The 26,324-nt window shown below is 58.5% G+C and overlaps 1 protein-coding gene across 1 annotated transcript in view; it reads right to left on the bottom strand.

Annotated features, from left to right (window-relative positions):
- Positions 1–26,324, bottom strand: part of LGR6 (leucine rich repeat containing G protein-coupled receptor 6) — a 121,574-nt gene that overhangs the window by 88,663 nt on the left and 6,587 nt on the right. Inside the window, exons 2-3 of the mRNA XM_056110523.1 lie at positions 5,727–5,798; positions 3,671–3,742 (exon numbers count right to left, since the gene is read on the bottom strand). Of these exons, the coding sequence (XP_055966498.1) occupies positions 3,671–3,742; positions 5,727–5,798 (144 nt within the window). The remainder of the gene's footprint in view (positions 1–3,670; positions 3,743–5,726; positions 5,799–26,324) is intronic.

The following is a 26,324-nucleotide window of genomic DNA, read 5'->3' on the forward strand; positions in this document are numbered from 1 at the left end:
CGGAGAGGCTCCTGGCGCCCCAGGAGCTCACAAGTCTCCCTCTTCCTCTGCCTTTAGTCCATTTCATCAGCAGCATGGAGCCCCAAGCCCGGGCTGAGCATGACCAGAGACAGTGAACAACCCGATTTTAGCCTCACCGTTCAGCGGCTGCTTAGAGGCTGAGAGGGGCACCAACCCAGGAGCCGTCCCCAGGCAGCCCCCCGGCCACTACCCCCTCCACAGCGGCCTCCAGAAAAGACTCTGATGAGACACCTGGGAAAGTAGCTGCTTCTGTCTGGCTCAACTTGACCGAGCCCACAGGACGAGACTCCCCAGTCTGACACCCGCGGGTTCCAAGCTCAGTCAGGACAGGGTGTTGGGAAAATCTCTCACCCGACCTGACAGTTCAGGCCCCGCTTCCCAGATCTAGCTCTGACGAGGGGCCGAGGGGTCCCACAGGGGCCTTTCTAGATTGGTCCAGACCAACTTGGTCCAGGGTCCCCAGAGCTGACTCAGCTCTCTGGGAAGGCAGCTGTGGAGAAACCTGTGAAGGAGGAGGCAGAGACAAGATAGAGCCACGAAGGCCTGCCACATCCAGACACACACACATTCACTCTCACACTCACACACTCACACGCACTGACATTCACACATACTCACACACTCATTCACACTTATTAACACACAGTCACATGCTGATACATTCACACACCATTTATACTCACTGACACACTGACACACACACTCATTTGCACTTATTCACACTCACATACATTCACAGACTTATTCACACTTATTCAGACTCAGAAGTCACACCCTCGCATGTATACTGACATACACACTAACACACACACTGACACACTTATTCGCCTTATTTATACACACACTCATCTACTCATCCACACTCATACTTACACATCCACACACTCACATACATGTTGATACGTACACACTCGTTCACACTCACACATTCACATACCTGTTCATTCACACGCACGGACTTACACATTCATACACATTCACTTACACTGTGGGTCACATTTACACAGGCATGTGCACATTCACTCACACACACTCACTCACATTCTGTCATTCACACACTCACGAAACACTGACACAAACTTCCACACACGGTAAGACCCAGGGCCACAGCCACTAGCCAATGCCCCGCCTCTGTGTGAGACAAAGGGGGCTCCCCAGCTCCTCCACTGGCTCTCTCCTCAGGCTGTGGTCAGGGTGTGAGGACACTGGCCACTCAGACAGGCCCCCTCAGAGGCCCGAGCACTGCTCACAGACTGAGGGCAGCAGGAACTGTGCCTCCTGCTAGGACCACACCTGCTCACCGACAAGGGGCTCAGAGGGCAGCAAGTCTGGGGTTCCACCTGACCCTCACAGAGCTCCACGGCAGACCAGGCCCTGGGACCTTAGGACAGGGGCAGGGCCAAGATTCCTGCTGGTCTGGCTTCTTGGCCTCAGCCTGGACAGAGCCTGAGGGCCCCAGAGGAGAGGACCCCAAGAGTCACACCCCCAGGTTCAGCACGGAACTGGAGGCAGATCAGAGAAGGGGTTCCGCCAGGGCCATGAGGACACAGTCAGCAGGGGAGGCCCTTGCTCTGCCTTTCCTCAGCACGACCTCGGAGACCGGAAGTTTCCACTCAGTCAGGGCAAACACAGGAAGCTGGGGTGTCTCTGGTGCCAGAGACCCGATGCCCAGGCCGCCCACCTGCCCCATCTTTTGAGCAGGTCTGGCAACATGCGGGGGGGGGGGGGGGGGGGGGGAAGCACAGGAAGTCCCTCACTGGGGAGTCTCACGGGGGGCGGGGGGGATGCCTGGAGCCCCGCCTCTGACATCCCGAAGTAGGGGCTCATCACCCCTACGCAGACCACACAGATGGTCCTTGAATCGAGGAAACCCCCGAGAAAGACAGACGTGAAGGCTTGGAGGGACCCCTAAAGCCGGGGCAAGGAAGGCAGGGTCCATGGCTGAGTGAGGAGTGGACGGCTGACTGTCTCGCCGTCCCCCTCCTCCCCGCAGCAGCCTCTTCCGCCACCCAGGTCCCCGAGCCAAGGGCTGAGCCCAGGGCGCCGTGTGGAGAGAGGGGGTGGGGGGCCTGCGGTTTCCCAGGGCTTTGATTTATTGCCTAATGCAGGCGGAGAAGAAAGAGGAGGCTCGTGTCTAAGCCGAGTCTTAGGAATGGGACGTGAGGCTCCGTCTTCCGAGGGCCCAGCAAACAGAGCCGACTCTAATCCGCGACACGTCTCAGCCTGCCCCGGGCACAGACATGCCACCGAGCAGGCGGCCGGCCCTGGGCTGTGTCTGCCAGCCCAGTGCAGTGCACCCCCCACCCCCGGCCCCCCGGCAGCTGGTTCCTGAAGAAACGCAGACTGCGAGAAGTGGCCAGAAGAAGGAGAATGATGAACCGGGCACAGAGCGGCAGAGAGAGGGCAGGGCAGGAAGGAAGAAGAATGGACGGGACAGACAACGTCCAAGGCAGAGTCTGGCGTGGACAATGGGTATCAGGCTCGTGGGAAGGTGAGAAAGTGCTCAGGCCTGGAGAGAGCACTGTCAGGTGAGCAGCGGGAAGGTGGAAAAAAACTCACCACAGCCAAGGCTGAACCAACCATAGAGGGCTCTGATGCAGCCCCCAGACAGGCACAGGTTAAAATCTCAGCCCCTTCTTAGCCGGATGTTCTTGTGCAATGAACAACCTACTCAACTGTACGAATGACCTATAGGTTTAATCTCTGGTTCTAGCGCTCATGGATCTTTCCAGGGTCAAGTTCCAAGAGCTTGGAGTTCCAAGGGTCAAATTCCAAGAAAGAAAGAGAGAAAGAAAGAAAGAAGGAAGAAAGAAAGAAAGAAAGAAAGAAAGAAGGAAAGAAAGGAGAGAAGGAGGGGGCTGGAGCAATAGCCCAGCAGGTAGGGCATTTGCCTTGCACAAGGCCGACCCAGGTTCGATTCCCAGCATCCCATATGGTCCCCTGGGTAATTCCTGAGTGCAGAGCCAGGAGTAAACCCTGTGCATTGCTGGGTGTGACCCAAACAACCATAAAGAAAAAGAAAAAAAGAAGAGAGAGAAGGAGGGAGGGAGGGAGAGGGGGAGGGAGGGAGGGAGGGAGGGAGGAAGGAAGGAAGGAAGGAAGGAAGGAAGGAAGGAAGGAAGGAAGGAAGGGCAAAAGAGAGAGAAAGAAAAAATGGAAGAGAGGAAGGAAGGTGCCCTGGCACCCCAGGTCCCTTCTCCGGCAACACTGTTTCTCGGGCCCTCGGGTCTCAGGGAGGGCAGCGGGTGCAAACTGAATTCGCTCCAAGGCCCATGTCCACCTCAGACACCTGCAGGGCGCCATGGGACTCGTGGGTTTGCAAATCGCAAGGTTTGCGCAGGACAAGGTGAAAGCCGAGACATGGAAACAGCACTTTCAATTACAATGAAAAGAGAAGGAGGAGGAAATGAGTGGTCTGGAGAGATGCCACAGCAGGAGGCCAGGGGCCTGGCACTGCATGGTCCCCTGAGCACTGAGCGGGGAGTAGCCCTGGAGCACACCCAGGAGTGGCCCCCAAAAGCACACATAGACAAAACAAGAAGGAAAGGACCAGCCAGGAGCTGACAAAGCAAGACTCCGAGAACGAAGCCTCACTTTGCCACCACTCTGAGGGCAGGGGCTGCCGGGTCCCCCGGGTGCTGGTACTCACAGGATCTTCAGGCTGTAGAGTCCAGAGAAGGCCTGTCCCGGGATGTGGGAGAGATGGTTTCCAGAGAGCCGCCTGCAAGGCAGAGCAGGGACCGTGAGGCAGGCAGCGCCCCTCTAGGGAGTCCCCCTTGGGACCACTCACCCCGTCCCACTGGACTCTCAGGACGGTCCTGTCGGGTGCCTGCTCTCACCCTCAAGTCCCCAAAGGGGAAACTGAGGCTCTCAAGGTCCGACCTCTCCCTGGAGGCCAGGACTCAGAGTTCACACCCGGTGGGGCTCACTTCTGCTCCTCTCTGCACCGCCCTCCATGCCCCTGAGACCCCCTAACACAGGGGCCGGGAGCGAGGAGAAGGGGGTGCTGGATGAGAGCAGTGGTCTGTCTCCTGAGGTGCCCCGCAGGGGGCTCGCAATGCTCTAAATGTCGAGGAAGAGGCCGCCTTGCTGCGTCCCTGCCCCACAGCGCTCTGCCCTCGGTCCCACACAGAGGTGCGTCTGTGCTAATGCACCTCTGAGCTCTTAAAACAGGGTTGATGGCGCTGAAGACTCGCTCTCTGTGCTCTGCCCTCCCCTTCCCCTTCACCCTTCCCTCTCTCCTCCCTCTCCTCCACACTGTTTCCCACCATCACCCTCTCCCTCCCTCCCTCTGTCCCTCCCTCTCTCTCTTCCTCCCTCTCTCTCTGCTTCCCTCTCTCTCCCCTTCTCTTTCCTCTCTCTCTCTCTCTCTCTCTCTCTCTCTCTCTCTCTCTCTCTCTCTCTCCCCCTCCCTCTCCTCCCTGTTCTCTCTCTGTCAGGGATCAAACTCAGAACCTCACCTACAAAGTATGAGCCGTATCCTGGTCTAATTAGAACCTCTTAGATATTTGTTGTGTTTTTAATAAAAAGCAGTGTGGGTGAGTCACATACCCACACTTCACCCACCAGTACTGCGGGTGAAGCACTGCTTTGCCTTGCATGCCGCTGACCCGGGTTTGATCCCCAACTCTGCAATGCCAAGTCTGTGTCCCCAGCTCCCGGCCTTTGGTTTTGCTCTTCGTTCCCACACTGGACGAGGTCCCCACCACCTTCGAAAAGTGGCTAAAGATAGATCTCCCTGGGCTGCTGCCCGCTTGGGCACTCCTCCCACAGATGCCCAGGGTCCAGCTCAGCGCTGCCCACTCTGCCATCTCCCCCTGAGCTTGCTCTGGGCTCGGACAAGGCCACCAAGGACTCTCCGGGAAAACCCCACCCTAGATAGGGTGGGCGACCTACGTACTCGGGAAGCAGTGCTCAGGGTCAAGACAGGAGCAGGGGCGAGAGGGGCTGTAAAGGATTCTGGGTGTGCACAGCGTAAGCCAGGCTTGAGGGAGCCCCAGAGATGGAGACTCAGCAGGCCGGGAGGGAGGGATGTGCCCAGCACACAGGCTGGCACTTTTCCCCAGGACATGGTTCATTCTGGAGCAGCACCCAGCGGGGGGCAGGCTGGCCGTGTGGGGGCAGGGGGCGGGACGCAGAGAGGAACTGGGCAGGGTTTATGCAAAAAGGAGCTGCTTGGCCCGTGACAGGCTTGTCCCTAAAGAACAGAGCACACCCCGTCAGGTGGGGACAGGCCTGGCTGGCTGATGCACCATGGACCCTACTGGCCAGCTCGGGCCAGGGCAGGGCGGCTTTGCAGTGCTGAGGACTATGAGGAGCCACCGAGGGTTCTGAAACCAGAGAGTCTCTGGAGAAGGAAGTTGGCACATCCCGGCATGAGGGGTCAGCGGGCACATGGACAGGGGCAGGAGAGAGGTTGTGGACTGGGAGAGGCTGAGGAGGACCCAGGAGCAAGGACAGGTCAGCCGGGAGTCGCCCAGGTACTGTGATGCCAGACACTCCACGGTGGAGTTAGTGTGGGGGCGGGGGGCCGGCCAGACTGGCGAGCCCCCAGACCACACTCTGGGCTGGGTCTCAGCGGACTGTCCTGCTCGCACGGGCTGTGGGCTCCCTTGTCCCTTGGCTGAGCTCCCCGCCTTGCAAAGAGGCCCGAACCCGGCAGCCGTGGTCGCTGGGCGGCGACCACCACCCTGGCCCCGACTCACAGCTCCTCCAGGAAACGCAGGTGAGAGAACAGCCCCGGGCTCAGCTCCGTGAGGTTGTTCATGCTCAGGTCTCTGCGGAGGAGAGAAGAGGAAGCGGCTGAGTGTCCGGCCCCCTCCTGCACTGTCCGGCTGCGGGCACTGCATGGGGAGCCCTGAAGCGCCCCACGGGAGGTCCGCCAAAGCCCATACACCAGCCTGGGCAGGTGAAGAGGGGGAATGGGCCCCCCACATCCCAGCGACACGGTCCCCTTCCCCTTCCCTCCCCTCGAAAGCCCCGGGAAGGGCTGTGATCAGGGAAAGGGGGACCAGGAGGGAAAATCCAGCATTTCAGACTGGAAAATTTCAGAAGGGGGGATGGGAAGCCTTCCTCTGCTTGTCACTAAACCACCACAGCAGGGCCAGCTGCCTGCGCTGCCCACCTGCCCTCCCTCTGTGGCCCCCCCTCTCCTCGTGGAAGCAGTGGACAGGCCTCCCGGCCGGGAATCCCTCCCACCTCCCCACCATCGAGAGGCCCTGAGGGATCCCCAGGGCGTGGGCACCAGCTAGTCCACTGCTAGCCGGGGTCCCTGGAGACTTCACTAGGGATCCCCTGGATTCTCACGCCCACCCCCATGAGGGTCAAGGTCAGCTCCCTAATAGTCAAGAGGCCAGAGGGAAGAGCACGGGGCCTGCCGAGGTCAGCTCTCTCCTCCGCAGCGGGCTTAGAACCACTCGGACCCTCTGTCTTCCTCACTGCCCGGAGGAGAAGCCAGACACTGCTTAAGTTCCGGCAAGGACGAACCGACCCAGTGGCTACACAGCACCGAATGGGTCCCACACAATACGCTTTTGCTTTCTTCCTCCCCCAGTGCCTGGGTGACCAGCAGGAGATTGTCCTACCCAGGAGGGCTGCCCACATCAGCACTGCCCCGGGGCTGGTGCCCAAGAAGGCAGCGGGTGTGTAGCTGCCTGTGTGCTGGTCCCCATGTGTAGACCTCTGCCAGGATGGGCACCAGCCTCCGGCCTTCCTGCAGCCCCCCTTGACTAGAAATGCACTTTCACCCCTAAATCCCAGTGACTCCACCCCCATCCCCCCCACACACACACAGAGTATTACTCTATCATTGTCATCCCAGTGTTCTTCGATTTACTCGAGCGGGTGCCAGTAACATCTCCATTCGTCCCAACCCTGAGATTTTAGCAGCCTCTCCTTCTTACTCGTCTTTCCCAATGTATTAGAGGCTCTTTCAGGGTCAGGGGAATGAGACCCGTTATTATTACTGTTTTTGGCATATTGAATACGCCACGGCTAGCTTGCCAGGCTCTGCCCCCGCCCCCCCTCCACACACACATATACACATACACGCACAAAAAAAAAAAAAACCCACAAAAAAATCAATGTGTGCTTGAGAGCCTCAGATGCCACGGCAGGGGCAGTGAGGGAGCCCGGTCCAGTCTATAAAAAGACTGTTTAGTCTCACGCGCTCACATCTCTGATAAAGCGGGCTCGGGACGCCACGTCCCCGGGAAGGAAGGCGTTCTGTGTGGGACTGCCAAGGAGCCCAGCGGCCTCTGAGCCTCCTCACTCCCACCGAGAAACAGAGAGGCCGAGAGTGCCTGGCCTCTAGAAGGGGCCGTACAAGGCCCAGCTGGGCCAGACGCCTCCACACCCGGCAGAGCCAGGGCCCCTGAGGCGCTGCTCTCTGTCTGTCTCTCTGTCTGTCTCTTTCTGTGCCTCTCTCTGTCTCTCTGTGTCTCTGTCTCTCTATATCTCTGTCTCCCTGTCTCTCTGTCTCTATCTCTCAATCTGTCTCTGTCTCTCTTCTCTGTCTCTCTGCCTCTGTCTCTCTGTCTCTGTCTCTCTCTGTCTCTCTCACTATCACTTTCTCTGTCTCTGTCTCTCTCTGTCTCTCTCACTATCACTTTCTCTGTCTGTCTCTCTCTGTCTCTCTGCCTGTCTATCTCTGTGTGTGTATGCCTCTCTCTTTCTATGTCTCCCTATCTCTCTGTCTCTGTCTCTATCTCTGTCTTTGTCTCTCTGTCTCTGTCTCTGTCTCTGTCTCTCTCTTTCTGTCTCTATCTCTCTGTCTTTCTCACTTTCGCTTTCTCTGTCTCTGTCTGTCTCTCTGTGTGTCTGTCTCTGTGTGTGTGTCTGTCTGTGTGTATGTGTGTGTGTGTCTGTCTGTCTGTCTGTCTCTCTCTCTCTCTGTCTCTTTGGGGCCTTCCAGCTGGGCCAGCTGCAAAACCTCTATCTGCTGGGCCCCTCCCCAAGTCCCAGGCCTGGCTCGTCCTCAGCCAGGCAAGGCGCGTGAGTGCCCCAGAAAACGATTACCTCTAAATATTTACCCTGCACATTTCTGGACGTGTCTGCACAGGTGCTCGGCCGGTGACTCAGGCCCATCACTCAGTTGTCCCTCCAGGGGCCGCGGCCCATCGGCTCTGATGTGGCTCCACGCACCCCCCCCCCCCGCCCTCCACCCTGACTAGCGGCCTCATTGTTCTCCCTGGGGAGGAGGGGGCTGCACCCCCACCACCCCCACGTCCGGCCCTCAGACAACACAGGGCCCAGCTGTGGTGCCCCCTTCCCGCCAGGCGCTCTCACAAAAGGAAAAGGGGTGAGGCTGGTACCAAGGAGAGGGGCAGGAAGAGGAATCCGGGGCTGGCAGAGGGAGGGGCAGAGGGGATTTCAAAGCGGAGATCCTCCACGCTGATGCCACGGGCCCTGGGAACGGCCAAGCGCCCTGGCACAGGCACCGCGCTGGCAAGGGAGGCGGCACTGCAGCTCCGCACCCGCCACACCGACGGCACGCAGAGCCGCAGACGCTCCGAGCCGCCCAGAGGAACTGAGCCTCGGGGGTGACTGTCCTCATGCAGCCCCAAAGGTGTCATGGAGGGAGAGCTGGGCTCAGAGGGCACTGCTTCCCGGGGCTCAGGGGCAGACCACCGGGCTCAGGGGATTCACCAGGCTCAGGGGTACCACCACTCAGGCTCAGGGAGATCACCAGGTTGAGGGGTACCACCACCTGGGCTCAGGGGTCTCACCACCCGGACTGAGGGGTACTACCACCAAGGCTCAGGAGTACCAGCAGGCCTCAGATGCCCCTGCCACCCCCGGTGCCAGACCGTCGGTGGTGGGCCTCTGGCTGGCCTGCCTGCACTTGTATTTCCCAGGCAGGTGCATGTTTGGAGCCGCATGGACGGGCTTCTCTGCTTGGCTCTGGGCATGAGGGTGTCACCTGTAAATCTGTCCCCCCCTCCTGCCCCCCGGAGCATGGCTCTGATCATTGTCACAGTTTCCTGCCGTGCAGGATGGCAGAGCAGCACTCCTGGTGTGAGACGACAGGCTGGCCCTAGACCAGAACCCCGTGTGGGCTGTGCATGGCCCGGGAGAGAGCCCCAGGCCAGGGGAGGGGGTCCAACTCGGGGCCAAATTGGATCTCGAAAGCCTGAACTCACCCTCTTAGCCACCGTCACCCTCTGACCACTACAAATGCCCTTGCACAATTAAGGAGCCCACACGCGCCCCCTCTGGCCCCCCGTGAGGAAGAGCGCAGCCCCTCTGAATCCTCCGCGGGAGCTCCCGGGAAATTCCCATGCACATTTAAGCTCCGCTCTGCAGACTTGGTGGCACAGCTGGGACTAAGGGCTGCCCCCGCCCTTCGGAGACTTCGCAGCAGCCCCTGGGACTGCAGAAGGCTGCATGTGCCGTCAGCGGGCAGAGCCCGGCGGGTGTGGGGACACTGAGGCCGGCGGGAAGGGGGGTGAGGAAGACGGGGCAGCCCTGGGCATGGAAGTTTCTGGCTCCACTTTAGGAAAATGTTCTCAGCGCTTCAGACTGTGAAGCAACCGGACCACCCAAGGAAGCGGGGTGCGGCGGCGTTGCCATGGAGATAGGGAACAGGTCTGATAAGAGGGAGGATGCTGGGGAGCGCAGGGGCAGAGCTGGGAGACCTGAAAGGGGGGAGCGGGGGAGGCGCAGGGCCCCCCAAAGGCCCAGGGGCCCCTCTGCCTGCCTTTTTCCAATGAGATGAAGAAACAGGGAAAGCCAACACCCCAAGTACTGCAGGGGCGGCCTAGGGACCCCGTGTGTGGCTGTGATGGGGAAGGGTGCCTCTTTGCTGTCTCCACAGAGGTCAGGGCTCCTCAGCCATGCTCCTCGCTGTAGCTAAGCATGTAAGGATGCCCAGGACAGGAGCCCTGCACCCTCCACAGCAGCCGGCCTGGTCACATGCCACCACTGCATACCTTTCTCATTACCCCCAGTCTGGCACTAATTAACCAGAAGCCCGCCTGGCATCACCGGCCTCCATGTTCTCATCTGTAAAATAGGCATGATCACAGGACTCGCACACAAGGGCTGGAGCGAGAATTAAACGAGTTAATGAGTGCCAAACAATCCCGGTGCTCGATGAACACAGCTTCATGCTAATGTTATCTCCTCAAACTGAATCAGTGTGATTAGTAGATAATGATCCCCACATGATGGACATCTTTACAGACACTGAACCGGTGGAGCACCTGCCCAGACCCAGTTCCCGTGACCGGGCCTCCTGTGCTTCTGGCTGCTCTATGGGCTCACTTCTGGCAAGACTGGCGCAGTTGCCAGGCGGTGCCAATCTGAGAGAGCAGCTATCATCCGAGCTTCCATCCCTTCTTATTTGATATCCTTGAGGAAAAAATAACACTGAGTCCTGTCTCTCCAGAATCCCTTCAGGCCCAGAGGAAGAGCCAGGGGGATAGAAGGTGCATGCCTTGAAAACATATGGTCATGGGTTCAAATCCCCGGCACCCCATATGTGGTGCCCAGGACAATTCTGTCAGCTCTGCCATCTGCTGTCTCTGGCTGCATCATTGACAGGTGGGCACAAGCACCACAAGAAGAGGCAAGACGCCCCTCCACACCCCATCCCTGGCAATGAAACCCAACAAAAAGAGCGTGTCAGTACCTCAGCCAGGAAGTGTGTCATCTGGCGAGCACTGTGTGAGCCCCGAGGGAGCCTGAGCAAGCACCACAGCCCGCAGCACAGTGACCACAACAGGGAAAGGAAGGCAGAAGGAATAAACACCCGCAACCAAAAAAACTCCCTGCGGCATTCATAGTGTCATGGTACCAAGATGCTGCAACCGGGACTGCATCTCGGGCCAGGGCCAGGCTGACCTGATCCCTGGGGAAGGACAGACCTGCAGGGAGGGACCCCGCAGGGGCTTCTCTGCTGCTTGGGGACCATCTGGGCACAGGAAATCTTGCTGACAAGAGGTGAGTGAGTGGAGAGAGGAGACAGGGAAGGTGGGCGTGTGAGGTCCGTGGCACAGTCCCTAGGACGTTCTTACCTCCTGGCCTGCTGTGGCGCTGGGCACTGGGGTGGGCACGGGTCAAAGCCCAGGGTCTGTGCCCTGGGACAGTCAACAGTGTCGCCAGGGGGAAGATGATCATTTGCTCACAAAGCCACAACCAAAAAAGCCACAGATGTCCTCTGCTCTGCAGTTCGCAGAATGGCCAGGCTGCCTTGGTCCCAAAGACCTCGTCTGAACTGTTAGCAAGGAAGGTGCCGGAGGCTGGAGCAGGGGAGCAGACACGGCGAGGTGGGCAGGGTACACTGGACAGCTCAGAGGGAGCGCAGTCCCCAGTGGAAGGCTGCTGCCCCCAAGCCGTGTGGAGGCCCCCGCCCGAGCACTGCAGATGGGAGAGTCCTGGGCTACAGGCAGGAGGGACCCGGCACCCTTGACCCTGCCCATCGGTTATAGTGCAACCTCCCAGTAGACCCCCCATGTGTCTCCAAGCACCCCTAAACAGACGCATTTTCTCCTCTGCATGCCTTAACCAGACCTTAGACCACCCAACAGACTCGGGGCAGAGGGAGCACTGGAGCTCCATCTCCCAAACCCTGGGGGTTCTCTGCCCACCTCCACTGCTCTGGGTACCCTCCGCCACCTCTCCAGCCCCCGATGCCCCGTCGGCACCCCTTCACGAGGTCTCTGATCCTTGCCATTGGCACAACTCTCCAAACAGGGCCAAGGATTTGCACGGGGCGCAGTGCATGGCCTCAGCACAGCACAGCACTCAGGTGGGTCCCCAGGGCCTTGCGTCCAGGCACTGTTTTCTCCGTCAGGGGGCCGGCTTCATTTCCCTTCCTTGGCATCCTCGTGGGTGGCAAAAATGGCTCCCCGCTTGCCTGGAGTGGCCGGGGGGCCTGTGATGAATAAGGGGAGGTGGAGGAGGCGATGAGAGGGTGGGCTGGTAGATCTGGCACATTTGGGGGCTCTTTGTGAGACCCGAGGAAGCCCCCACCGAACATACACACACACACACACACACACACACACACACACACACACTTTGCTAAGCAAGGTAAGGCTAGTGCGAGTCAGGCTGCATGGAGTGAGGGAAGGCCAGAGGTGACTCCCCCACCAATTCAGGAGGACCAGTCCTCCAAGCCAGTGAGAGAAAGAAGGCGATGGTGGTAAAGAAGTCCTTTGTTAACATCCGGGTTGATCCCTGGCATCTCATATGGTCCCCCTCTCATGGCCAGGAGTAACCCCTGAGCACATCGAAAGAGATGTCTTGTGTCAGCAGCCCCAGAGCCGGGACAGCCCCCTGGGAGTGAGGAGGCATGTCTGCGTGCTCAGTCTCTCTGGGAGAAAGTTGGCAGAGAGGTGAGAACGGCAGGATCCGACTTCCGGCCGGCCCTCTGGCTCTCCCTTGGTGCTGAGTGGGGGAATGAGAAGGCAGAACACGCTAACGACCCTGACCTTAGCCCACCGGGTGCTGGGCTCAGCCAGGCAGAGAGAACATCTTTAGCTGTGCTGAGGGCAAGCTGGGGTGGGGCTGGATCTCCGGAAAGACCCCCCGCCCACCAATCCCAGCCAGATGCGCCCCCGTGGGTCAGGTGTGAAGGACTAGCCTGCCTCCACGGCATGACCCCTGGCAGAGCTGGGGACAGGCAGCCAGGAGCTGTGCGTGTGGGCATGCTGCCATGCCTGGGGCCAGGCGAAGGCTCTCAGAGTGGAGCGTGGCGCGGGGTTGTGCAATGCGTGGGACTTCTCCCCCGCTCTTTCCTCCTTGCCAAGTCATGCCACCCACAGGCACAGGCGTTAAAGGGGCCCAGCCAGCCAGCAGCGTGTGGGCAAACAGGCCCACAGTCCCCGGAGAAAGCCTTTGGGAGCCATGAGCCCCTTCCCCTCCCCCTGCGCAATAGGCACCCGCCCCCCCCCCCACCCCCAGCCCCACGGAGTAGCCACAGTGCACACGGGGCTGTTCCAGCTCATTCGAATGGAAACTGGGCAGGAGAGAGCTCAGAGGCCTGAGTCTGGCTCTGGAGTCTGATCCCCAGAAACATGCGGTCACTGAGCTTGAGTGATCCCCAAACACAGAGCCCAGAGTAACCCCCGAGCACCACTGGGTGTGGTCTCCCCAAAGAGCAAACCAAGATCAACCAAAAGTCAAAATTGGGGTCGGAGTGATAAAACAACAGGGAGGGCGTTTGCCTTGAATTCAGCTAAGTGGGATCAATCCCCGGCACCCCATACGGTCCCCGGAGACCCACCAGAAGTGACCCCTGAGTGCAGAGCCAGGAGTAAGCCTGGAACACGGAGCACTGCTGCCCGGTGTGGCCGCCAAACAAAAGCAAAATCAAAACCAAAAAATGAGATTGGATTTAAAATTTAAAAACGCTGTGCCTCACTCAAAAGGAGATAACAAAAGGGAATGCCCTGCCACAGAGGTGGGGTGGGGGGGAGGGGATGGGGTGAGGGGTGAGAGGGATACTGGTGGTGGAGGATGGGCACTGCTGGAGGGATGGGTACTCGATCATTGTATAACTGAAACCCAAGCACAAAAATTTGTAAGTCTACAACTGTACCTCATGGTGTTTCGCTAATAAAAATTTAAGGAAGAAAAAAAGATGAAAAAATAAATTAATTAATTAAAAATGCTGTGCCTCGGTTTCCAGCTGTACCTCTAGGCTTGTTAGCCCTCGGAGCTGGTGACCCACACGCTCACTGTGACCCCTGCTCTGTGCTAATGCCTGTGGCTGGGGAGAGTCTCTTCCCTGTGCCCGGCCTCAGTTTCCCCACTGGTAAAGGGCAGAGTCAATGCCTGGCTCCTGTGAAGCCCAGCCGCGTCCCAGCCCACCCCCTGATAAATACCTCCTCATCCCCGGGCCTGTCCCTAAAGCCACAGTCGCTGGGCAGCTCCAAGGCCCAGGCCTGGGCTCACTCTTGAGACTCCCCTAGACGCCCTGTCAAGGGAGCAAAGGCAGGAGTGTGGACAGCTGGGGCTGTGTGCCTTGGTCGATGGACAAGTCCTTGCTCTGTTCTGGCCAGGCCACGGCGTCCATCCCCAGTCACAAGCTGGTCATTACGTGACTGGACAAACCCGTGGGTGCTCCTCAGGACTCCCCAAGACCTGCCCTTGTCACAAACAGGCCATGGCTCCGGATCTTTTTTTTTTTCATGTGGCAATGATGGGGTGGGCAGGGGGGACACACCACAGTCGGGCCCTGGTCAGAGGCACTGAGAGGGGACGCGGGAGCCCGGAAGGAGTCCCGCAGCCCACACACCCCAAGTGGCAGCCCCAGAACGGACCCCCCCTCAGCCTGCCCTGCCTGACTCCCAGCACACCTCTCCTGCCCGTCCGGGGATGGGTCTGCCCCATCAGAGGGGCAGCCCTTCAAGAGGGGGCACCCTCCCTTCAGAGCAGACCCCCCCAACTGAAAGAAATGAGCTTTGCTCCTGGGTCTGGGACAAGGTGGAGCGGAGGGCCCCCCACAGAGGGGCTGGGACACAAGAGGGAGAGCCCTGGGCTTGGAGGGAGCGGGAGGCGGGAGGCACCCAGCCCGCCCTCCCGGCCCTGTTTGTTTAGCTGATGGACCTGCCCAGCCTTTATTTCCCCGGATAAAGAGGCAGGTGTGTCTGGGGGAGGGGAGCAGAGAAAGGGCCCTCTATTCTGGGGGCCCCGCCCACCCAGCCTCTCCTCCCAGCACCCAGACCCGCCCCAACAACTCACCACCACCGCCACTGCCACTGCCAAGCACGGAGGGGCACCGCAGCCACCCACATGGAAACAGACCCTGTCTCAGCTTCTGCTCTCAGAGGGAGAGGTCAGGACCTCCCCTGAGAGCTCCCAGCACAGAGGCAGACACGGGGCCCCGGGGCTGAGGATCGGCCCATTTCACAGATGAGGAGCCACAAAACGAGGCATCCTACGGCCCCAGACAGCAGCCACGCCACCTCCGTCTCGGGTCCCCTTCCCCGCCCGCGTCTTCCTCCTGCCAGTGAAAGCTTCCAGCGGGCCAGGGAGAGAGGCAGGATTGGCGCCCACATGAAACGGAGAATCCAGACTCGGAAATATCAAATGACTTTGCAGCGGGTCACGCGGGTACCAGTGGCAGGGCCCAGTGCATGCCTTGGCCCTGCAAGCCCCCGCGCGGGCTGAGGAAGGTGTGTGGATGCTGGAGGGCTGGGGGGTCTCCGTGGGGGGGCCACATGGCTGACAGGGTCAGAAGTGGGGCAGCTGGAGAACAATGGTGAGATTAGAAGCCTCCCCACCAGCTCCGCCCTCTATTCTGCCCAGGCCCTGCGAGTGGAACTTGCTAGGCGTCACTCCCCTCCTCCAAGCCCACCTGGGCACCCCCACCTGCCACACTAAATGCAATCATCAGGCCTGAGACCTGGCACCTGCCCCCGCACCCCCACCACACACACACACACACACACACACACACACACACACACACACACACACATACACACACATTGATTCCTCCCTCATTGGGGGACCATCCATTCTCTCAGCCCCCCTCCAGAAGGCGTCACAACGTCCTTCCCTACCCCTGGGTTGGGGGGTAGGGGTTGCAGAAAGTTCCCGTGTGCCCAGCCTCTGGCCAGGTTGCTGAGCCTGTGAGGTCCCCACATGTGACCTCTGTGGGTGCTGCAGCCCGGCTGCCCCAGTGCCCCCCCCATCCCCCCCTAGCCAGCCTCACCAGCAGGGCACTTCTCTGCTCCTGGCCTCTGTCTCTGTGTCTGTGAAACGTTACCAAGGACTTTCCCCTGCAGACAGGGCAGGAGAACCCCCTGGGAGAGCCCACGGGCTTGGGGGGCCAGAGTGTCCCCCGAAGCCCACCCTGCAGGGGCCTGAGGAGAGGAGCGAGCTTGGCGAGGGGAGTGGGGTGGGCCAGGAGGGCGTCCTGGGTCAGCCTTGTATCCTTGGAGGCAGCAGCTGTGCTCCCTCGGGTGCCGGCAAGTGCCACTTGCCTCATGCTCATCTGCTCAGCCTTTGATCTTCTGATCTCTGGCCAGGGTCCCCCAGCCAGAGGCATTCCTCGCCGGGCTTTCTCCAAGGAAAGGCAAGGGCTGGGCTCCTTCCCCTGCCCCCAAGCTCCTCCCTGCCTTGCTTGGATGTGTGTAACAGGACTACCCCGCCCTCGGACCAGGCACGAGCCAGGTTCCCATGGGGCAATCGGCAACTGGCCACTGGGCTACAACGGGCCTGGTGCCCTGGGCTGGCCACTGCGGGGAAGATGCCTTTGTCCCTGTCCCCTTGAGTGCAGGACTTGGCTGAGCCTGGCAGGAGGCTATGTGCCCTGGGTGAGGGACAGTGGAGAGGAGATGGCCCTTCCCTTAGAAGCCGCAGGATGAGGAGGGATTCAGGTCTCTCGAGGCTGGACAGAGCCTCAGATGTCAGTGTGGACAAGAGCGCTGTAGGCCCAGAGGCAGTCAGGGAAGAGCTTCTGGAGGGGGCGCAGCCCAGGTGGCTGGGCAGGGGGGACAGGCTCAGCCCTCAGAGGGGCTTCCATTAGAGGATGCAGGAGCAGGAATGAGTCAGAGTGTGTAGGAGGCTGTGCCACCAGTGTATCTGCCTCTGAGTCCCACGGAGCTGTTCTGTGACCTTCCTCTGGAGAAGGACTCTTCACAGATGTGGAGGGTCCACAGGTGAGGATCTCACCCCGGGTCGTCTGGGGGGCCCTAAAGCCAATGGCAAGAGTCGTCAGAAAGGGCAGACCGAGACACACAGAGCGGGCTGGGCCTAGGAGTGGAGCCAGAGATCTGAGTGATGTGGCCGCAAGCCAAGGACGCCAGCAGCCACCTCAAGGCATGCGGGGCTCTCCCGGCCAATGGCGTCCTGGCACCTGACCCACAGAGCTTGGGAGGACAAAGTCAGGGTCCCTGGCCCCCAGCGTGCTATACTTCTTAGGAGACAGGAGGCGTATGTGAGCAGGGACAGTCAAAGGGTGTCCTGTCCTGCTGTAGTCACCCTCTGTGGCTCCCCATGCCCCCCAACTGTGCTCTCGTGGGCCCCTGCTCCAGGGAGGCCACCTGCACCCCGCCCAGGAAGCCCCCTCCCCCTGCACCTCTCCCCAGAGCTGCAGGACCAACAGCCCCACCCTTGTGGAACAGCAGCAGAGATTCACCCAAGGACAGGGCGCAACTGCTCAGAGCAATGCATTCTGGGACAGGCCAATGGGAGGGGTGTGGCCACAGGAGCAGAGGTTCCCCTCGGGTGCTCCTCCAGAGTGGACACTACAAACCCTCATGGGCAAGCATCAGCCGACAGTAACTACATAAGGAGTCCTCACGAGTCTTGAAGGACACACAATCCTGCTCCCTCAGCTCAAGTGCAGCATACGTGCAGAACACATGCAGAACATACACAGAACACACTCAAAACATACATGGAACACACTCAGAACATGTGCAGAACATGCTCAGAATATACACAGAACATATTCAGAACACACAGAACATACACAGAACACACAGAACATACACAGAACACACTCAAAACACACACAGAACACATGCAGAGCACACTCAGAATATATGCAGAACACGCACAGAACATACACAGAACACATGCAGAACACATAGAACATACACTGATCATGCAGAGAACACACACAGGACACTGCAACAGAACACACACAGGACACTGCAGAGCACACAGAGAACATTCAGAATACACAAAATGCTGTAAAACATACACAGGACACTTGTAGAACATGCACCAGACATGTGTGGAACACACCAGAACGTGTGCAAAACACATGCCAAGCATGTGTAGAACACATGGTGAACATGTTCAGAACACAGTACAGAAGAGTGAGAATCATATTCATGGTATGTACACATGAAAAAAACACATGAAAAACATGAAGAAAACATGAAGAACACATGTGGTAGAATGTTACATGCATATCACAGAGAACATGTGAAAAACATGTGTCAAACATGTATAGAACATTGAGTAACACATGACACATGTACAACACACACCAAACATTGCAGAACACAGAGAACATGCACAGGGCACAATAAGTGCAGGTGGAGAACATAGAGACCATGTGCAGAACATGTATAGAACACACTGTACACACAAAATGTGTGGAATACACAGAGAGCATGCACAGAATACACAGAGGTGTAGTGCAGAACATGTGTAGAACACGTGTACAATGCATGTGCAAAACTCATTGCACACCATGCCCAGGCAGGTGCAGCATACGCAGCAAGCACATGGGGAATAGACCTGCAGGTCACATGCTCTGTTGTTGAAAGCCACCACTGAGGCTCGGGGGCTGGGGCACAGAGCGGCCTGGCCACCAGGACCGTGCCCCCCCAGCCGGTCTGTTTGCTGATGGCACAAGCCACTCAGCTCAGGAAAGTTCTCCACCTCTGGCTCAGGACAGCTGCTCTGTTCTGTGATGCAAATGACACTTTAAAAGTCTTCTTGAAGGGCTGCAGCCATAGTACAGCGGGGAGGGCATTTGCCTTGCACACGCACCCCCTTTGATCCCCTGAGCCCACCAGGGGTGATCCCTGAGTGCAGAGCCCTGAGCACTACTGGGGGTGGTGCAAAAACAAAACAAAACAAGAGGACAAACAAAGCAAGTGAGCTTTACAGCTCCAAGAAGGACAAAAGGCCCATGGAGATGATGAACAAGACCATCCAAAGTCCAAAATCCTCCCTTTGGCCACACCCCAATGGCAAAGCCCCCAGTGGGGAGTGGGGCAGTCTGGGGAGACTCACCCAGAAAACCACCTTGGCAAAGGCAAGTGAGACATGCTCTGCTGCCCCATTACACCCTGCGCCCTTGCCCTCGCTCTCCCTCTCCCTCTCTCGCTATGTCTCACTCACACTCACTCACTCTCTCGCTCTCTCACTCTCACTCTCTTGCTCTCTTGCCCTTTCTCTCTCTCTCTCTCTCTCTCCCCTCTCCCACCTACCCCCAATCTCTTTACATTTTTCCAAATAAAACTATTTTACCTAAAATAAAAGCTGAAAGAATTTTCAAGACTTGCACTGGAGTGATAGAGTGGGTGCAGCACTTGCCTTACGGCTGACCCAGGTTCAATCCCCAGCACATGCACAGTCCTCCAAGCATCTCCAGGAGTGATCCCTGAGCACAGAGCTAGAAGTAAGCCCTGAGCAGTGCCAGGTGTGGCTCAACCTCCATCCTCCACCCCCCTCCCCAATCCCAGAGGGAAAACTAGATTCGTTGTGAAAGTCTGCTGTGAATCTCTGACTCAGGGGTCCCCTAAAGACTCAAGGCAGCCTGGGCTGTGTCAAGGTGCTTCCCTTAGGGACCAGAAACGGGATTTCTATTTCTGGCTGGGCTTTGTATCCCGCTCATCCATCTCCCTCACCCAGACCCTTGCACAGGCTCTGGCACACAGCAAGTCCTCAAGAAACACTCGCTAAGGGGCTGGAGCAATAGCGCAGCAGGGAGGGCATTTGCCTTGCACGCGGCCGACGCGGGTTCGATTCCCAGCATCCCATATGGTCCCCTGAGCACCGCCAGGAGTGATTCCTGAGAGCAGAGCCAAGAGTAACCCCTGTGCATCACCAGGTGTGGCCCCCCCAAAAAAAAGAAAAAGAAAGAAAGGCTTGCTAAGACTCATGACCCAGAACTTTAGTGGCCCCCACATATCCCAGCTCCCTTCCTCTCCACAGGAATCCCCAGTGGGGCCCCCTCACTCCTTAGAAACCCCACTTTCCCCCCCCCAGACTCCCTCCATCATAAATCCAATGCCCTGCCTCCTCCCACCCACCCACCTGTGTTCTCTCTGCACCTCTGACACCAGAATTACCCTTGTTGGCCCTTCAGAGCTTGAGTCAGTGCCAGGCAGCCTGTGGAAGATTCCAGAAAACTATGTCCCATTACTGGTACCATGGGCAAGCCTGGGGCAGATACATTCCTTTGATCATCTTAGCTTGTTGGAAACTGGATGGAAATTTCAAAAGAGGGTTTCTTTTTCAAAAAAAAAATGATAATAATAGAGGAGATGAATAGGAAAGACGAGTGTTTCTGAGTGGGTTTATAAAGCAGATGTCTCATGCAAATGAAGCCTGGGTGGGCGCGGGCTGACTGCAGGGTCCAGGCTCTCGGCATGGCTGGCTCCCAACTCACCTCTGCCCCGAGCAGGGCTGCACCCCGGTGGTCCTGAGCCAGGTTAGTGCCTCTGCTGCTGTGGAGGGCAGCGACCCGCCCCTCCCCGTCTGACCCCCTCTTAGGTACGTGCCCCCTCAGCTCCGGCCCACACACCCAACGCTGTTCTTACCGTGTGTTTATTCATCTGTTCACTCACTCTTCACACATCCATTTGTTAATTCATCCACTCACTCATTCTTCACTCATCCATGTGTTTATTTATCCACTCACTCGTCCCTCACTTACCCCACCAGACCTTTTGAACACCAATGGGCAGAGGACTTATGCCAGCACTGAGGGTATGGGGGGTGGGGGCGGTGTTGGTGGCCAGGGTCCTGCATTCCTGGGGGGGTCTCTGGTTTGGGGAACAGACAAGCCCCTGGGAGTGGGACCCGGTGGGGGTCAGTGCACACAGGAGCCCCGCAGCAGAGCTGGGGGGGTCGAGGGGGTTGTCCTAATGCTCTCCTAAATCTGCAGCCTCTTCCAAAGTACACACCATATCACAGTGGGGTCCGTGGGCCCTTCTGCACCTGGGTCTAATCCGGGGTACGTCACCCACCTACAAACTACGTACAGAGCAGTTCGCGGTGAACTGGTGACTCCCAGCTGATGGTCTAAGGTCTTCGAGGAGGAGCTTTGGGGCAGGGCTTGGCACAGTGACGCCTGGCACCTGCTCTGAGCAGCCCCTTTTGCATGCCGGGTAGCCAGGGCAGTGAGTACGAGAAGCCTCCCTCAGGCAAGCCAGCAGAAATGTTGGTTTTGCTCATGTGTGTGTGCGGCGTCAACCAGACTGGTTCTCAGACACAGCTGTGGGCTGGCCTGGACACAGGCACCTGCCCAGCTCCACTCACCGGTTCTGCCCGGAATGTGAGCTAGCAGGCTGAGGGCACCTTTCCTAGCACTGTGTGGGCATCCCAGAGTGCTGGGCAGAGCTGGGGCGGGGGCCGCCCACCAGGACTAACAAACCAGGCTTTCTCTGGGCTCTGCACTCCTTGGACCAGAACCAGATGGAAACCGGGGTACAGGATAGCGGGGAGAGGAGGAGTCAGACGCCGTCACAGTGCCACCATACCGAGCGCTGGGACACTAGAGCAAGTCATGGTGGGTGCCAAGGGTCTCGGTCTATCTGTGGGGGTCCAGGTTAGGGCAGGAGGCCATGGTTGGATTCAGGAGGTGACCCCAGGCCCAATTTCTGAGCTCCCAAACCATCTCCCTTCGTTATACTTGCTAATCAGCCCACCCAGAGCTGTCCATCGGCCATGGGCACGTCAGGGTGCCCTCTGACCCCCTGCCCCAGCCCACAGTGGTACCCCATGACAGTCTGAATGATGAGCTGGTTCCTCCTGCAGGTGGAAGCAGAGCAGGCAGAGGGCAGCGCAACCTCTGGAGTCTGCGTGCGCCAGGGCAGGGGCCAGAGTGATGTCGGGGTGCAGGAACCGTCTTTTGTTTCTCCTAAATTTTATTTTATTTTTATCAAGTTGTTCACAATAATTCATTGCATTTAATATCCAAACACCAATCCCACCACCATTGCCCCTTCCCACCACCATATTTCGAATGTCTCACCCCGAATCCCAAACTGTGCCCCCCAAATCAGAACCAAAACAATGAAGTTTTGTATTGCTTGTTATGAATACTCTGCTCAACACGGTCCAGTAAAGTTTCCTTACAGGAAAGCGTGTGGGGATTCTTGTATCGCATCCTGGAGCCATTAAGCCCTTGTATAAGAGATTTACAAACATGTTTGTTAGCCCCAGTCAAATGTTGTGTGCTACTCTTGGTACATCAGTGGAGCAGAGTATGAGACACCGCATGACCAAGAAAGGAAACATCCTTTCCTCCTGCTGTACGTGGTTAATGGGGTGAACAGGAGCAGCCCTGGAGGTACAGGAGGATCCCGACTGCATCCCCCCGGGCCTCGCACACCCCCTCTCTGCATCGGCATCCCCACTCCCAGGACAGATGCCCCGAGAGCTCAGAGGGCTTGTCCATCAGCGCTCACTAGGGCCACATCAGTGACCGTGAGGGGGTTCCCACCCGGCACCCCATCTCCTTCCCATTCAACAAAGAAACTCAAGCTACAGGGGCCCTGTCGACACCCACCCTCCTCTGGAACACACAGCCCCTCTGTAACCAGGGCTCTCACCCGGGGCAACCCAAACCTGCAGTGGGGAAAGGGTGTCTGGAAGCATCTCAGGAGGAGGAGATCACGGGGGGAACTGAGGCACAGCCAAGACAACATCAGGAGGCAAATCCAGCTAGGGGCCCCCAGAACTCACTTGATTACCAAGTGATTACGTACTTGATTACCAAGCCCCCCAATAAAAGCCCAGGACACTGACAGGCCCCCTTGTCTGTCACGGAGGCTTGTGCAGAGGTACCGAGATACGGGAGGGGCTGTACCCAATGTCCCTGTGAACCCCTTAATCCTGGCCACAGAGTGTCCTCAGACAGCAATGCCCGGCATCCCTTCTGCCCAGGCCAGCTCAGGTGCATGGTGCAGGTGGCCTCTCCTGTCCAGGCACCTCCAGAAGAGACCCCTCCCATCATAGGCCTGGAACAGAGGAGAGGGAAAATTCAGATGGTGGGGTACTGCCAGAGAGTGCGGCCATGCGAATCGATGACAAGAACCGTCTGCATCTCACACAGGAGCCCTGGGTCTGACACCCGGCACTGCAGGGGCTGCCAGCATCATTGTGGGGCCCCCAGACGGCACCAGAGAATTTCAGAGCAGTTGCCCAGCCAAGAGCCCAGGCTGCTGAACAGATGTTGGCACAACTGCCCACCCAGCTCAGACCCAGCCCATGTCACCTGCTCTCACAGCTTCTAGGGGTCCCGGCTGCCCAGGACGTCAGATGGCTCCCGGGTGCTCCCTGGTCGGCCTCCAGGCCAGTGAGGGGAGCCCAGCCGTTCCACTCCTGTTGCTCTCCCTTTTGTGCCAGACAATAGCCTCCTCCCTTCCTAGTTCCCCCCAGCCTGGCCGGCTGCTGTGGGCGCTGTGAGCCACAAAGGCAGGGATTAGCTTACGGTTCTTGGTCCTTCCGGCCTGACACTCACGGTCCCCAGACACTCGATCCATCTCCCAGTCGCAGACACCCCAGCCCTGGTGCCCCAGATTCAGAGCTGGGGGATTGCCCCTGAGGGCCCTCCCAGAGCCCCTACAGGTACAAACCGGGAGAAGGGAATATTCGGGGTGAGGGAGAGAGAATGTGGATGTGTATGAGTGTGTGTGTGTGTGTGTATGAGAAAGAGAGCATGTTTGTGTGAGCATGTGTGAGTGTGTGAGAGTATGTGTGTGAGCGTGTGTGTGAGTGTCAAATGTATGAGAGTGTGAGTGTGTACATTAATGTATGAGAGAATGAGTGTGTGGTGTGAGTGTGGGTATGTGAGTGTATAACAGTGTATGTGAGTGCATGAGAGTGCATGAGCGTGAGTGCATGAATGTGTGTGACTGTATGAGAGTGTGCCAGAGTGTGTGAGTATAAGAGCATGTGTGTGTGAATGTATGAGTGTGTGTGGAGAGTGCATGTGTTGAGTTGTGAGTGTGTAAGTGTATGAGTGTGAATGTGTGAGAATGTATGAATGTGTGTAAGAATATGAGAGTGTGTGTGTTATATGACTATATGAGAGTGTGTGTGAGTGTGTGAGTGTATGAGCAAGTTTGAATGAAAGTATGTGAGTGAGTATGTGTATAAAAGAGTGTGTGAGTGTGGAGAGTATGTGATTGTTGAGTTGTGAGTGTGTGAGTGTGTATATAGGAATGTTGTGAGTGTGTAAGCATGTGTGTGTGAGTGGGGTGGGGTTGTGAGTGTGTGTGAACTTGCGTGTCAGGGTGTATCTGTGTGTGTGAATATGCAGGAGTCCTGGGTCTGATCCTGTGTGTGTGTGGTGTGTGTGTATGTACGTGAGTGCACACGCGCATGTATGTGTGTGTGTGTGAAGGGAAGTCATGATAATCTGAAGGGGAAGGCACAGGCCCTGCCCTGCCCCCGCCGATCTCTTTCCACCCTCTGCAGGGAGCTACTCCTCTTGCATTCTTGGGGCCCTGGGCTGAGGGGGCAGCAGGCCAGACCGGACACAGCCACGAGCAATCTGCCTAATATCTGCCAAGCAGAGTTGTGAGCAGACAAGCCTCCACACGGGGTGACCAGTCAACCCAAGGCTGCAGACAGCCGGCCCCGGGGGAGGGGGAGGGTGCGGTCAGGCCCGTTGAGCCTCACGGTGCCCACCGCTCCTCCCCTGCCCCTCACCCAAGAGCCACAGTCATTGCAGACTCCCTGGATGACCCATCTGGGCCCCGGGGCTTAGGAAAGACTCTCCCTCCCAACTTGGTGCTCCCCGTCACCTGGAAGAGGGGGTGATAAGGAGGTTTCTGCCTCACCAGATAGATGCACTAGAGCCTTTGGCACAGGGACCCCCAGAGAGCAGGTGGGGTGCACGTCTGCTAGATGAGCAAATGCACAGTCAGCTGAGGGAACGGCTGTTTGCACCTCACAGCAGCTCGGCATCTGCCTCATCAGGTAGAGGCATGGGGGGCTCTCGATAAGGGCACCACTACCCAAGTGGGGGACAGCTGACCTTGCAGAGACCCCACAGAGTACAGAAGGCAGCTAGGCCTTGAGCACACTCTACTCCCGCCTCCCATTCAGGCCCTGGAGAAGCCAGAGACCCCGAGGAGGGGAGCCCAGACCAGGTCTTCCTGGAACGTGTCCTTCCTGCAGGAGGCGGCCCAGTACCTGCCCGCTGTGTGGTTGCTGTCTTTGGCTTGTTTCCCAGGAGCCAATGACAGCTCAGGTCTGGGGACAGTTAAGCTTATAACCCACCGAGGGGGACGCACCCCGCCCTGGGAGTGACAGGTAAGGATGCCAGCGTCATCTCCCATCCCCCCTCCAATGCCTGGGCTCTGGGCCTGGGGCCCGCCTCCACATCCAGGCCTGACCCTGGTGCAGTCGGGGGGTGGGGGGCTCAGCTTCCCACTCCCATGGGCCTCCGAGGACAAAGGGGCAGTGGCAAGGAGAGAGAAAGAGGCTGGTGAAGGGTATTGGGGCACTCTCTGGTCTCCCTCCCCACAGCCCTGGCTGGCAGGGCTGTCGGCGACACACAGCATCTTTCTGCCTGCCTTAGTTTCCCTTCTGAGCACTGTGCCCAAGGGAGGACCAGCATGGGGGTGGGAGGGATGGCCCTCCTGCCAAGCCTGGTGCCCAATCACAAAGGTCTTTGGACACACTTGGCGTGAGGGCTATGGGGTGCTCTGGAAGTGGAGGCAGAGGCAGGCCACAGGGAGGGCTACACCCCCACCCCACCCCCAGCTAGCAGGTGCTGGAATCGACTTGAACCTCCACCCCCGCTCCAGCCCAGAGGGGTCTCTTCAGCACCCCACATGGGGCTGACTACTCCACCTGCCACTCTGAGTGCTATGGGGGGAAGGCACAGACCCCGCTCTGGACACCTGCAGGACCCCCAGGACCCCCTTCTCTTAGCCCAGTCTGCTCCTGCCTCCCTGCTGGAGGTGTCTGTGTGCAGCACTGGCCTGACCCACACTCAGGGCATCACAGGGCCTCGGCGCCCCCAACTGGAGGGTCCGCCACAAGCACAGTGAGGACACCTGGCAGGGCTGGGGGGGAGGGTGCTCGTCTACCTGCAAAGGCAGCAAACCGGAAAGCACTGCTCAGTCCAGGGGCACCATGCCCAGGGCTTGCCCTGACCCCAGCCCAGGCTGGCAGAGCTCGGGACCCTCAGCTCTCCCAGGCAGGCAGCGGGTGTGTGGGTAGCAGAGTGCACTGGGGGGACCGCCCCTGCAGCCTCAGTTTCCCTGCATGGAAGTGTCGAGGGGACATGGCAAAGAAGATCCTTCAGCGGCTGCAGAGATGGGGCCAGGGAACTCCGGAGCTGCCCGTGTGAAGAGCAACACCCTTGGCCGGGATGGCATTCCCGGAGGGCACTGGAGCAGACTCAAGGGGCCGCACATGGGCACAGGTGCTCTCCCCTCCACCTCAGAAATACAAGGGGAGCCCCAGGGCCCATGGGGAAGGAAGAGAGGGGAGCGTGCAGCCCCCTCGGGCACTACGGAGTAGAGTGGAGGGGGGGCACTCGGGGGGCACCAGGAGAGGACAGGCTGCATGAGCCCTGCCTCAAGCAGAGCCCCAGCCCCCACCTGCCTGCTGCCAACCCCGAGGCCTGCCCTGGCATGGCT

Source organism: Sorex fumeus, unplaced genomic scaffold (assembly GCF_029834395.1).
Source record: "Sorex fumeus unplaced genomic scaffold, SorFum_2.1 ptg000010l, whole genome shotgun sequence".
NCBI lineage: Eukaryota > Metazoa > Chordata > Mammalia > Eulipotyphla > Soricidae > Sorex > Sorex fumeus.